General features: G+C 34.3%; 1 protein-coding gene across 1 annotated transcript in view; it reads left to right on the top strand.

Annotated features, from left to right (window-relative positions):
• The window catches only part of LOC135221802 (tyrosine-protein kinase receptor-like), a 1,041,187-nt gene that overhangs the window by 847,967 nt on the left and 178,130 nt on the right, over window positions 1-15,090 (top strand). The window contains exon 16 of the mRNA XM_064259659.1: window positions 12,637-12,802. Coding sequence (XP_064115729.1) covers window positions 12,637-12,802 — 166 coding nt within the window. The remainder of the gene's footprint in view (window positions 1-12,636; window positions 12,803-15,090) is intronic.

Here is a 15,090-nt window from a genome sequence, read left to right as displayed (position 1 = left end):
TTGTATTTCTCTCTCTCTCTCTCTCTCTCTCTCTCTCTCTCTCTTGTTATTCATGTTCTGTACAAGGTGACATGTTAGTAAGTGGGATAGTATAGTTAAGTAATTTTAACACGAATTTCCCATTTTCTCATTCTCTTTCTGATCTCGTTGGCTGCCAATACCCGGGGCTGTTGCTTAACCTCTTTTATTTTTCATTAAGATAATCACCTCCAACAATCTCCAGAAACACCTTAATTCCATCCAGTCCCTTGCCCTTTAACATTTAACGCAAGAGCGGTAACGTGGTAGGTTGCCTTACTGTGTACTAGAGTAAACTGACTTTCAGTATTTGTTTAATAATGAACTGAGGCTTCATGCTAGAATTTACGCCTCTTTGTTACCCTCACAAGGAAATCTCTCTCTCTCTCTCTCTCTCTCTTCTCTCTTTCATATATATATATATATATATATATATATATATATATATATATATATATATATATATAAAAATACATATTTCTGTAAACATGCAAATATTTTTATTGGAATTCACCTCGTAGTTTTCTGAGTTATTTAAAAATTTACATTGGGGAGTGCAAAAATCCGCAAATACAAAAAACTAGAAAATGTTCATTGCTTTGAATTGCTTTGCTTATTGCTTCTTTACGAAGTGTATTTGAAAACTGTGTATTAGAATTGTTGTCTTTCCCTGCCGTAGCAACCACGTGTAAAATAGCATAATTAAGACGTTCGGTATGAAAATCACTCTTAATGAACGTGAAAGAAAGGCTAAAATTCTATGAACTCGGTGATAAGGACGTTTATATGCCAAGGAAATAAGATCCTTATCTTCCAAGGATATGTGATCCATGGATTACAGAATTAAACAACTACATATTTAATCCGGAAATTAGGACACACACACACACACACAAAAGTAAATGCTATCTCCAAAATACTACATGACTTATTTTGGTTATGTGCATAACATGTGGAATCCATGTTGAGATCTTAGCAGATAAATGAACTCCGCGAATAATGATTCCCTTGAACTATATTATTTGTTTGACAATGAACATGTAAAATATATGGAATAACTAATGCATGCATCCTGAAGTACGGGGACGTAAATAACGCGAATATAACGAAAATCAGCAATGTGAACAATTTTGCTCTCTCTCTCTAAGAGAGTTCACATAGGCAGGATGTATGTTCCACCTGTCCTGAAAAATCCCTCAGGAAAGATGGAACATACACCCTGCCTATGTTAACTCTCGAGAGAGACTGAGAGTTTCCAGCCCTGTGATTGTCTTATCAACAGCCAATCAGGAGCGTCGCAAGGGACTGGCCTAGACGTCAAACGTACGGTTGATGTGAATCTACTATAGTAACTCTACAGTGAGGTTGTGTGGTTTGAAATGAGTAACATTAGTCTGTTGTTATACAATTTATGTTCTTATATTTGCCTTATTTTACTTATGTTCTCGTTTAAATACAGCATGGAATGAGGATATCTACTTTGTTTGACCATACCTTGGGCAAAAAGGACAAATTATTGTTCCCTTTTGCAAATTATCGCTGTTACATTAGTCGTAATGGATAGTGTTTGAAACCAAAGGGCCAGGTTTGAATCCAGTTATAATTCTCTTCGGGTGAAGATCTCTCATGAATATCGAGTGGTCAAAGTGGACTGTTTATCGTTGTGTCTAAACCTTGAGGTGGCAAACGCACTAGTAAGTTTTAATTCCCTTTGGGTATAAGTTATTCCCTTTGTATAGCGAATTTGGCATTAAACGATATTTGTGGCTTAATTTTTGTGAATATAAAGAAGTCCCATGTCTACAAGTAGCACAATATACATATACACACACACATATATATGTGTGTATGTGCGTGTGTATGTGTATGTAAGTATGTATGTATATATATATATATATATATATATAATATATATATATATATATATATGTGTGTGTGTGTGTGTCTGTGTGTCTGTGTGGTGTGTGTGAATTATTTATTTGTATTCATGTTAATTTTATATATTTTATTTTTCATATATACAATAAATTAATATTTATTCATTTCATTTAACAAATATATTGCTATTAAATATATACATATATGATATATATATAAATAATTAATTAAGTACTATGTATGCATGCTGAGAGAAAGGGGTTAAGAAGAGAGTAGTATGCGTCTCCTCTCTCTGGGGAAACCTACCATCTCGAAATCCCAGCCTGGAAGGAAGTTGCCTATGTCTTTCGAAAGCTGGGGAAAGTATGTTGCAGGAATTACTGGAGCGAACTTTCAATTTCGGGTCAGATTCATATTTCATACTCAAGGGATCGCAGGTAACAAAATGCTGGGAGGGAGACATCTCCTTTAATCCTTCCAGAAAAGATAAACGTTACCGAAAGACGCGGTCGACGTAGGGAGAAATTTGTCGAGTTTACGTTTGTTACTTTTATGTCTTAAAATATCGGTTGGTTTACACGAGCACGACGCTCTTTCGTCTATCAGTCATTTGTTCTACTATTTAGTCTTTAGTACTTTAAATGTCTTTCAACAGAATGCTTTTCGTTTTTGTTGATGTAAATATTAAATATAGAAGTAGTCAAGTAACGAAAATACTTTCAATAATGTCGTGTTTGATATCATGACGTCGTCTTTTGTTTTTTTCATTTTCGCGCATTATATTCCCTTGAGCGTTCGATTTTCCCTCTACTGTAATAGTTAGTAATCAATGAGAATGGCACGAGGAGTTGCCCATCCTCTCCTTATTCATGAGGGGGTCTTCCGTGTGTTCGTACAGTTTTGCTAAGTATGAGTAGTAGTAGAATAAAACGCACACTAAACTGAAAAGGAAGATAATAAATAATCTTACAGGAATTCAACTGCGAGCTTAGGGAAAGTATCCTTCTCCTCGCCCTTAGGTATGTTTATATCGAGAGCCCTCCTAGAATCGTTATTAGGGACAAGGTAAAGTTTGAATCCATGCAAATTCTGAAACAAAAAGCCATTACTTTTATTAGCCGTATTTGTAATCACAATTTTCTTTTTAGCAGACTCCAGCTGGTCTCTGTTTTGACGGATCCCATCGATTACCATACATAAATGGTATTTGATTCTTTTATTGATGGTGTCTCTCTCTGCCTAAGAAGTCTGAATATGGTACATTATACAAAGCTGTTCGTAAAATTGAAGTAAGAAAGCGGATTTTATCTCTAGTCAACTCAGATTTGCAGATGCCTTGCAATAGTTGCCTCTTTCCTCAGCTGTGCATTCATAGTGTAAGAAGTGTTCATATAGAATTTATCTGATATTTTAATCGTTTGCCTGGTGGGATATCGTGACACCTTGTCGTTAGAATAAATGATGCATTCAGCGTTTGCAGCTGTATAGCAGAATTATGTTACATCAAATGATGAATAATGGATAAGATTAAAAGTTTCCTTCGCGGACTTGCGCTCTTGGAAAGAGGTTCCATGTCGACTGTTGGGGAACATCAACACTATGTAGAATTGGGTTATGAAATTGAGGATGTCAAGCCAAGCACTGTGGCACTTTCGGCTATTCAGCGCTTAAGACAGTGGAAAGAGAGAGTTGGAGTGGTTGGACAGACAGACGAAGAGATAAAAAAAATAAGGGATACGATGTACAAGGATTTAATTGGGAGAATTCCCCACTGCTGCGCTAACCATTGTTATTTATAGAGGTTTTGCACAGCAAGAGTGAAGAAAGGAATGGAATTGAAGTTAGAGTAAAAAGCTGAAAAATGGGTCTAGCTTGGGACCGACTCTAAAAATCATTGATCACAATCTATTTAGGAAATTGCTTCGAATGAAGCGACACCCCCCCCCCCCCCAATCCCCCCATCCCCCCCCACCCCCCCAAACAAACCCAAGCAAAAATCATTCGATGCATTTCCCTTTTACTTTTATGCTGATGATCCCGAGGGTTATGGGCATTTACTTTGAACGCGAGTCTAGAAATATTATTGCATGATAATGTAAGCAAACGATTTCTTCCTTAAAGTAGTCCAGGAAAAGAGCGGAAATCCTCCAATTTGGTTTGAAGAATTCTTGAAGAGATGGAATTCACCAGAACTACATGTAAGAAAATCCCTTATTTTAATTGAATATTTACTAAATATTAAGTTTCAGTTAAAGTATCGAATTGAGGTTGAGGGAGGTCGATCAAGATGGGGAGGGCCTCGATGAGGCATTCCCTATCCCTCGCGCACGCACGTACAAACACATGTAGGTTGTGGGAGTAACACTGACACCGCTCTTTATACATAGCCTATATTTCACTCCTACGGTTGCCCAGGTTTAATACCAACCGATGCCATAACAAAATATTTATCACATTTAATTGCCACTTACAGTGCAAAAGGTTCTGAAATTTAATTGGCGGTTGTTATGCCTATAGATAGCACATACTATATACATTTATTTGATTTTATTATACAGACGAGCGATTGTGTCAATGCTCTAAACATACACACACTCAAACAATATTATATATATATATATATTATATATTATTTATATATATATATATTATATATATAGATATATATATATATAATATATATATATATAATATATATAATATATATATATATATATATATATTAAATATATAATGTGTGTGTGTATTCATGTATGTGTATACAATATGCATTAACAATAGAGCAACCATAAGTGGACATTTTTTAAAAGGCGACATATCAAACATGTACATGATCGTTTTTACTGTTCATTGCCTTAGCTAATCTTATCTATATACGGCGAAACTACTGGACCGAGTTGAACCAAAGTCGGACCTTTTATGTAGATTTTATAGGGGATGGTGTTTAGCCGAGTACCGTTTTGATTAGCATGTCCGACCATGCTAACTTCTTTAGTATTATTCGTAGAGAAAAAAGAAAGCATTATTCTGTTTGAACTTTTCACGAGCATGCCAAATATGCTCTTACTTTTCTTCCGGGATGAAAAGTAACGATGATATCAGGGGTTGGTTTTTAATCCGTTTTGATCCGAATATCCAGCCATGCTTACTACTTCAGTATTAGTTGTAGAGAAAGAACTAAACCATTGATCTATAGAACTTTTCACGGGGATTCCAAATATGCTCTTACTTTTCTTCTACGTTGAAAAGTAACGATGATATTACGGTTCAGACAATGCCGGCCTACGGTTGGCCGCCACCAGCACGGCTAGTTTATCATAATCATGATTATGTATTTAGGTGAATTGTTGGTATAATCTTTCACTTTTACATTGAATTATGTTAATATATTTTATCATAGATGTGTTGTTTCAACGCCTATGTGTGAGTATATATCTTTATGTGTGCTGCTAAATATTAAAAGTATAAAAATGTAGGTACCAAAATATTTTTTTTTACATTTTCGCATGTTAACTGTGAAGGTCTCTCTCTCTCTCTCTCTCTCTCTCTCTCTCTCTCTCTCTCTCTCTCTCTCTCTCTCTCTCTCGACATATTTGAGACGAATATACGCCATTGCGACGGGATTTGGATATACGTATATTCCCCGGAAGAGTCGGGATTGGTTCTCATAGGACAGCAAAATAGCCGAGGGAATGGATATGAATTTTCAAAATGGACGGGGAGGATTGTGGCAGCCAGAAACACACAGTCTGCCACAGTTTTCTCTTTCTCTTTTTCGTTTCCAGTATTTCGCGCGCCTTTAAACATTTACCTCGGTTTGAATAAGAAATACGTTCGGGGAAAACATAAAAAAAAGTCTATCCTAGTATTAAACATGCACAATGCATGAGAAGAGAATATGAGAAAAAATAAATAAATAAATAAAAAGCGTGAGATATTAAACGTTCGTTGTCCAAATTTTTTGGAACCTGGTCTGTATTTTTTTTCAATATTCCCCACTCGTCTATAACTCTGGATCACTAATGGAAGCTCAACAGAAATTGTACAGGTCTAGCAACTAGTGCTTTAGGTCATATTAATGCCATGATTCTAACCTGATGCGTGGAAATCAGGCATTCATTTGTTAATTGAGCAAAGATGTCGACTCAAATATGTTACTGCTTTCTGAAATCTAAAGCTTTGTTTTTTTTTCTCAAAATGATCCAAAATATTGTAAAAGCTCCTATATTTCAGCCGATACACATTGGTGTGTATTTCCCGAAATACAGTGGCCTACTAAAATGCCTTTATTGCATGGGCTTTATATATATTATATATGTGTGTGTGTGTGTTTGCTTTTTGTTTACATTAGATAATTTTATTACATAAAAGATTCATGTACTACATTTACCATTCACTTTTCTACACATTTGCCACACAGGGCTATCTTTTATTACATTTTGTTCATCTAAGGCTTATGCGTTTTACTATATATATATACATATACATACATATATATAGATAATATATATATATATATATAATATATATTATAATACGTATATATACGAATACCACAGGAAAATGAAAGGGCATAAGTTCGGTACCAAGCGCTATCGTGTGTGAATAACTTGCGAAAGTGCTTGGTATTGTACTAATGTCCTTTCATTTTCCTGTGGTATGCATATATATATACACACACATATATATATATATATATATATATATATATATATATATATATATATATATATATATATATATATATATATATATATATATATATATATATATATATATATATGGGTTGTGTATAATGTGTCTTACCGTAATGGGGAGCATAAACCAATAAGCATAAAATTCTAAGAGAGCCACTCTTGCCCTTATCTAGTGAAGAGTTCATTGCATATTCAATTGCACATTTTACATCTTTACGGTCAATGGTTTGGTGACTGTGGCTTACTTGTGTTGGTTTTCTTCCTATTGTGTTTTCGTATTGGTATTGGTGTATGTGTGCGCGCCCGCCCGCATAAGAGAGAGAGAGAGAGAGAGAGAGAGAGAGAGAGACCAATTGAAAGATTTTCTCTTCTCCCCTCGTATTGTACTTCCTTTGGGTTTAATTTGTACTTAAACTTTTACTCTGTTTTAATCTTTTTACGCGCGTGTGAGGTGTGACTGTGACTGTGTATAAATGTTTGTCAGTTGAGTTTTTACTTGAAAAATATGAATGCTTTCATGGTCAGTCACTGATTTTGGAAATCGAAAGCGATTATCATGACATGCAAGAATTTTTTTTCATTTCGCAGACAGCCAAACCATTCCTAAAAATCGTGTACTGATCTCTATCGTAATGATTGTTTGCTAACGAAAGAGGGGAAAATAAAGTGTGTGATATACGCGCGCGCCCGCACAGACATTTATGTCTATTGTGTTTGTATATCCTCATTTTTATCTATTCCAAATTCACTGATGATCCCCAGTCTTCAGTGTTCCTCATGGATTAATTGTGACTGATTTGTTTTAACAATAACTGTTCAAGAAGAAATAATTTGGGATTGGGGACACTCTTGCTCCCGTGGTTCCTGTTATCGGCGCCAGTCAATGCCGTTAGAATGTATGCAGTCAGGTCAGGTAAATTCTCTACGAAACAATTCCTCCGAGTCACTTGGTTGGTTCATTTGGTTATTTTCTTACGCCTACGTATCAGTATTAATGTGATCCGGCAACAATTTATGTCAAACTCATTAAAAACTTCTTTGAGAATTCGGTTCAGGAGTTTGTGACAAAGTTATGATGATACAACTTAGTGATTCGTAATCAGTTCACCGTGATTATTGCTGCCGCTTTTTCTTAACTAACTGAAACACTAGTGAATGCTATCAGTCAAAAGCGTTTGTTTTCCTTCGTCTCTTATATTCGCTTGTTTAAAATTGCTTCGTCCTTTGTCGTTGTCATTTAATAGAATCGTGGTTTTCCACAGTATTTTCCATTGTTGACTTAAAATCCTGCCATTTTATTCATTTTTCCGCCAGACCGATCATAATTAAAAAAAAGAAACACTTTCTTATACTTTATTCGACCTACGCGTTTCATTCTTAGAATAACTCCTGCCCTCTCTCGGCAAGTTTCTAAATGTGCAAATAAGAACGTCTTCATAATAAGGATTAACTTAGCTCCTTTGTTTTTCTCAAGCTCCTGGAACTCTCGAAATGATTCTTCTGTTTTCTAGCTTGTTAGGCTCAAGTTTCCTCTACAGAATCTTCTTACAGAACTTTTGTTTTAGTTGTAGCTGTGTTGTTGCGTTTTGTTGCTCCTGCCTTTTTTAGGGAAGAGAGAGCCATTTTTCCCTTTTGGCACAAAGGGGGTACTTTCATGAATTTCAGTAATTTGCCTATTTTTATATATTTGCTAATGTGATAACTTTTCAAGATTGATCTCTTCCCATACTTGTCAAAGGTACATCGTTCGAATATATTAAGTTCTCTTCGTGAATTTGCTGGTCACATTTATCCACAGTACTTTTCTTGTAAACTCGTTTCTTCATTCATCTTGGTTCAAGAGTCCTGTTTTCCGAGCCCCGTTGTTTTGACACAGTTCCTTTGAAAGGTACGGAATGGTTTAGATGAATTTGCCAAATTGTTGCTGAAGTTGCAGATTCTTTGGAGATCACAGAGGACGTCCTTGCAATTATGCGTGTCAGGACGCACAAACATAGTTTTCACGTCATGCAGTTCAAATTTCCTTTCACTTTTACGTCCGTGGAAAACAAATAGCTTTGGATGTCAAATTGGTATGGATGTAAACCAGGGTTTGGTAAAGCTCCCCCTGCCTGTCCTTTCCCTTTTCCCAGTAATGACTCTCCAATGCTTCCCTCCCATTCTTCCTTCCAGGTGAGATCTAAATTGATGTTGACATTTGTGATCCAGGTGTTGCTATCAAAAGTCGTTATTTTTCATCATACCTACAAGAGAAATCATTCGCCAACCAGAAAAATCCTGAGAGGTAATGCTATAGAAAATTATCAGCTAATATATTGTATAAAAGTTTCTTACCTCTCAAGCAAAAATGTTCTTGTGCCTCAGTTTCCTTGTTTTTGTGTCCCCTACTTGTCAAATAAAATTAAGAAAATCCTACGTAAACTAGACGTCGGCCAGAAGCCAGTTGACTTGGGCAGCCAGAATCGATAAATTTTCAGAGGACTCTTTACCATTATGATTACATACATTTTTCTTATAATTCCATTAGTTGTAATGGTGATTTTCTTGTAATTGGTATCATTTTTACAGAGATGACACGCGCTATTTTCAGATGATATTGTCTGCAGCTTAATAGGATATTCCAGTTCAAGTTGTTGCTCATTTCGAAGCGGGAGTCATGCCTTCTTATATTATTATTATTATTATTATTATTATTATTATTATTATTATTATTATTATTATTATTATTAATACAAACAAACAAACACACACACACCTATATATATTATATATATATATATAGGATATATATATATATATATATATAATATAGGCCAAACAACCTAAAAAAAAAAAAATTTTTGTTTTTATGCTAACGTTTTTACCACTTCGTTATTTCCTTATATTTCTCACCCTTTCAGACCTTCTCCACATTACTATGCAAACCTCCCAACTCAACAGCTTGCCCTTTAAGAGCGATTTATGGTGCGTCTGATAAAAGCGCAACCTTTGTACAAAGACCATTTATAGAAGTAAATCAATTGGGCAGTACGACCGTGTATTCTTTCTCGATATATGTTGTTACCTACAATCATAGATTGTTTATAGACCCAAACAAAGTTGATGTAATGCATCGTACATACAAGATTTAGGAAGAAAAAAAAAGTGGTTGAGAACATTAGAGGTAGGCGATTGTGTGAACTTTACAAAATTTCAGTCGTCAGCGTTGAAGTAGAGTATCCAACTAAAAACTATTTTATGAAATATTTCCAAATATTTCTTGTAGACACAACACCGTCATCATATTGGTTTTCTTTTTAACTAATTTTGGTGATCAATAACTGTAAATGTGATATATATATATATATATATATATATAATATATATATATATATATATATGTGTGTGTTGTGTGTGTGTGTGTGTGTGTGTGTGTGTGTTGTGTATATATATATATATATATATATATATATATATATATATATATATATATATATATATATATATATATATATATATATATACGTAAATATATATCTATCTAGTATATGTGTGCATGTTTATACGTGTGTATGTATATATACTACATACATGTATGTGGGTGTGTGTGGGGTGGAGGGGGTTGTCCCTTTTAATACATACGGTCACCATTCAGTTTTCCAGTCCTTTATTTTTATTCATATATTTTTTTATTCATGTCGTTTTGTTTTCAACATTCTCAGACCTTGTTTTTCAAAACTGTTTTGATCCTGAGGTTCCCATTTTTACTATTTTTCCAAAGATTTATACCGCTTTAGTCCATGTTTCTGGTTTCCATTTAGTTATGTTAGATAAAATCCACTCCTTGTAAAGGTGGTACATATATTTTTATGCTGGAGACATCTTTTGGAGATTATGCTTGTGTGAATTCTCTCTGCTTGTCGTACTGCATATGAATATTATTCTTTTTTATATGTTTAGAGTGCCTGTAAAAGCGTCCTGTTATCTGATGGGTGAAAAACTGAAAAAGATGAACATTCTTACGATGATTTTCAAAAGCGAAAGTACTCTTTCTTACTAAAGAAGAAAAAAAAATCGGGCATCTCCCTTGTAAGTTAAATAGCAAGACGTGCCTCTTAATGGATCTGCATAATTCGCCTTCAGAAGATTATTAAAATCCCCCACAAAGAGAGAGAGAGAGAGAGAGAGAGAGAGAGAGAGAGAGAAGAGAGAGAGAATTAGCGTGTGTTTGAGATCTGTTTTAGAATCCTCAAACATTTGCTGGGCGTTTTTATTTTATATTTTCTACATTTTAAAGACTGTTGTAGAAGCTGGGACGTGTGGTATATGAACATATGATTTTCGATCATTTAGAAAATGTGTTCTTAAGTTGTTTCAAAATCCACCTCTAACGTGCAGTATAAACATTCGTGGAATTGTAGTATGTATTGCACAATTGTCCTTGTAGCTTGGTTGTTTGTTGCAAAATCTGCAAAATCTCCCTTATGTTTGTTGGAGTTAAAATATAGAAAAACAAAAACTTTGCCAAAGCCTCACGATCATGTTCATATTTAACCCCGCTTTCTGTAGTTCTCATATTTATTTCGAGACAAGAATTTTAGTAATAGTCTTCCATAAGTGCATATTCCACGTGCTTTCTTTCACTCCCATCCTTTTATGTAAGGGATCCCTCACGACTTCCTTTTGCATATTGATTTCTATTATCTTAAGTTAACAGGTAATTAAACTTGCAATCAAGAACCCTTTCACCAACAAATTCTTACTTGAGATATTTCATGGAGATCAATAAAAAAAATGGTCACTCCCTTTAGACTGAATAGTCACCCTTGATGTTTTTTATATATGTATTGCACAACATTCCTACTTTCCCCTTTGACTGAATATTCACCCATGATGTTTTTAGTATGTATTGCAAAAACTTTCCTACCCGGAAGAGTGTTTTGCAAAAATATTTTTTGTGCACATGTCAAACCCGTTCTTTGAGATATGAGATATCGTTTTAAAGATATTTTCAGTTACAATTAAACTGAGTCAGTGTCTTTATATATCTATAGTGTTTGCGAGAAGGATTTTTTTTATCTAATTATAAATATTAATGTTTGTACAAGCTTTGTTTTCTAATTTTCCAATATATTTTGCAATTTGTCTCTACTATATATATATATATATATATAATATATATATATATATATATATATATATATATATGTATATATATATATATATATATTATATATATATATGATATATATATTATATATATATATATATATATATATATATATATATATATATATATATATATAAACGTGTGCGATCGCGTGCGTCTGTGAATTTCACTAATAAGACGTTATCCTTAATGCGTTTAACTATTTCTGAACCATTTATGAACCTGTATGCCAAAAGTTTTCATCATCCTTAGAGGATTCATATACCTACTCATAACGCTCATTAGCAGCCTGACAACCCTTGTCAGCTACAGACGTGTTCTAGAATGCAAAGCCCTCGGGTTACAGCATCTTTGCAACGCCATATAGACAATGCTTTTTTACCTTCCATATCTCTCTTCTTCTAGAACTCTCGTTTCATGAATATTTGCAATATCCTGTTGTCCTCCACTCTCGCCACGGAAGTAACCACCTCTAAACATTAAAAAATTTGTGCTACCATTACACTTTTCTTACCTTCCAAACCTATAACAGAGATCCCGCTACCTTCCTTGCTTCATCTTTCCTGCGGCTTTCCTCTTCTGTCACCTTACATTATCCATTACAAATACTGACAAATCCATATACAAATTAACTCCTTCCTTTCTACTACCATCCACACTGACATTCATTACTTCATCTCACTGGCTTCGAGACACCCACACCTCCTGTGCATGTTTACTGGCTTGCTTTGTTCATTCACGCATTACATGAATATCTGGCACATTCAGCTTATGAATATATGCGTGCATATACTTCCACGTAAAGAGGGAGAAGGATAAGTTGCATTTTTCTTGGAAAATGTTCAAAGGCACGTTATGGAAATTCTCATCGCTCTCCTGTTCTTTCCCTGACAGATGGACGAAGATAACCAGCCAAAGCCTTTGGTCGTGGGCGGAGGAGGAGCTGGTTTGGCATGGTCGAACGTCAATGTGACAGAGCTCCAGCATGGCAGAGGCGTCAATGAATCCTTGATGCCCAGTTACGGACACGCCTTCCGCAACTCTACGGAGTATGGAATAGGTGAGTGTATTCATCGTCCCCTTAATTAAGTTCTATTATGTCATTTTTAACAAATGTAAGAAGTGGGTAAGTTAGAGCTAGCTTTATTCTCAGGTGGCGTCGCCTTGATTATTTTTTTCTTCCTAATTCTCCTTATCATTAAGGTGCCTTTTTTTCTCCTAATTCCCGTTATCAGTAAGGTGCCCCACGGCTGGAAAACATTTTAATGTTCATGTGTCGTATGTTTGTGTGTTTGTATTTGTGTGTGTTCGTGAAGGAATATGATCTGGGAATTTATCAAGTATGGTAATTTATTTTAGATCTTTGATTCTCATTGTGGATTTCGGGTCGATGCCCATGTAAATGTTACATTGATAATCTGTTAGTGGTAATAATAATAATGATAAGCAGCTCAGGAACTGGCTTGTTCAAAAAATATAAAAACCCAGGGAGTATAAACAAGCAGCTAATCTGTGCGGATCAGGGAACATGAAGCTGACAATATTATTCTAAGAAGCCTTTTTGTGGAATAGGAGAGGCAACAAAGGTGTTAATCTAAATATGGGAAAGGTTATGCGTAGCTCAGTAATAATAATGAAAATAATAACTAGGGAGCGTTTTCAAATTGCTGCAGGACTTCTGACATCACCATACCTTACTTATGTGGAAATTCACTCCTAATTAAACAATTGGCATTTTTATGCGCTTTTATTGATCTTGCTTTTTTTTTTCGGTCTTGGTCCATTCTTGTAACTCAATGCTCGACCTGTTCCCTTCGTCCCTATGGACTTGAAATTATGCATGGTTACTCAATCCCAAGGGCAATACAGCCTTACATGATCAGTAGGTCAGCAATGACCTGTAGTGACCCTACAGTGACCTCTCCAGTAGCTCAGGATTTGTATGAAACTCTTCGGATTATTCACAACTTCTTTGCTCGGCAAATAATTCTACGGGATTTTCAAACCTTCGTTGGCTCGATAGGATGTCAATTTCGTTAGCTGCAATCATTAACCGGTTACAATATCTACAAAAACTAAAACGTGAATAATAAAAACAAATATAAAAATCTTATATAAAACAAGCTTTTCTTAAAATGCAATAAAAAAGTGAAAAATTAATTTTATAAGATGAGAATTTCTTACAATGAATCATGTCTACAAAAAGGAAAAGCGTGGGCGCCAGACATGGAAGGAAATGCATGTAGCATTTCCCTCCATGTTTGGCGACCATGCTTTTTTATTTTCGTAGAAAGGATTGATTGTAAGAAAATCCTGTCTCTCTAAGCATTTATTTCTTGCTTTTTAGTGCATTTTAATGAAATAATGTTTTAATAGAAGTTTTATATAATTTTATATATATTTTCCTTCCTTGAAAATATCATGATAAAACATTTTGACAGACGGAGCTTTTATAGTTCAACCAGGTGGATTACAATCGGCCTTGAGATTGATGGATAAAAATGTCAGAGCATTCCTTGCATCTGTGCCTCTGGACCTGAACGTAACCAGATTTTATTATTCGTATTTTTGCTTCTATTGGCGGTAAACATTGGAAGATTGGTTCCCCGTCATGGTCTCCTATTATCTTTTATTCTGCCAATATATGAGCTCTGTCATCAAAATTCCATTTCCTCATGATTAAATACCCTAGAAGAATAAAAGTTAATATGAAAAAGCAATGACAATGTTGTTGTTGCCCTCATGAATGTGGAACTTTAATAATAATGATAATAACAATGATAATAATAATAATAATAATAATAATAATAATAATAATAATAAGTAATAATAATTAATAATAATCATATCTCCGATCACTCTGTCCATCCTTTATATCGTATATATATATATATATATATCATATATATATATATATATATGTGTGTGTGTGTGTGTGTGTGTGTGTATGTGTATATATTATATATATATATGTGTGTGTATATATATATATATATATATATATATATATATATATATATATATATATATATATATATATATAATATATATATATATTATATATATATATACATATGTGTGTGTGTGCAATAGATGGTGTTTGTTAATTTTTTCCTTTTATGTATTTAGGAACTTTATGATTTTCATTTATTATCCTTTCGATTAGAATAGCGTACGAGCCCCATGGTTCGGTTCGCTAGGTAAGTAAACTTGAGCTTCCGGGTATTTGAAAGGATTTTTGTAGATTACGCGCCGTTAATCTTGGTGATTGGACTGCTGTGTACAGAGTATTTGCATGTTATATGAATTCTTAAATTCGTACAATAACTTTTAATTGGAGGGTCTTTC

This window comes from Macrobrachium nipponense, chromosome 3, assembly GCF_015104395.2.
Source record: "Macrobrachium nipponense isolate FS-2020 chromosome 3, ASM1510439v2, whole genome shotgun sequence".
NCBI classification, from domain to species: domain Eukaryota; kingdom Metazoa; phylum Arthropoda; class Malacostraca; order Decapoda; family Palaemonidae; genus Macrobrachium; species Macrobrachium nipponense.
Note: the sequence above shows the minus strand (reverse complement) of the source record. Positions and strands in the feature narration are given on the sequence as shown.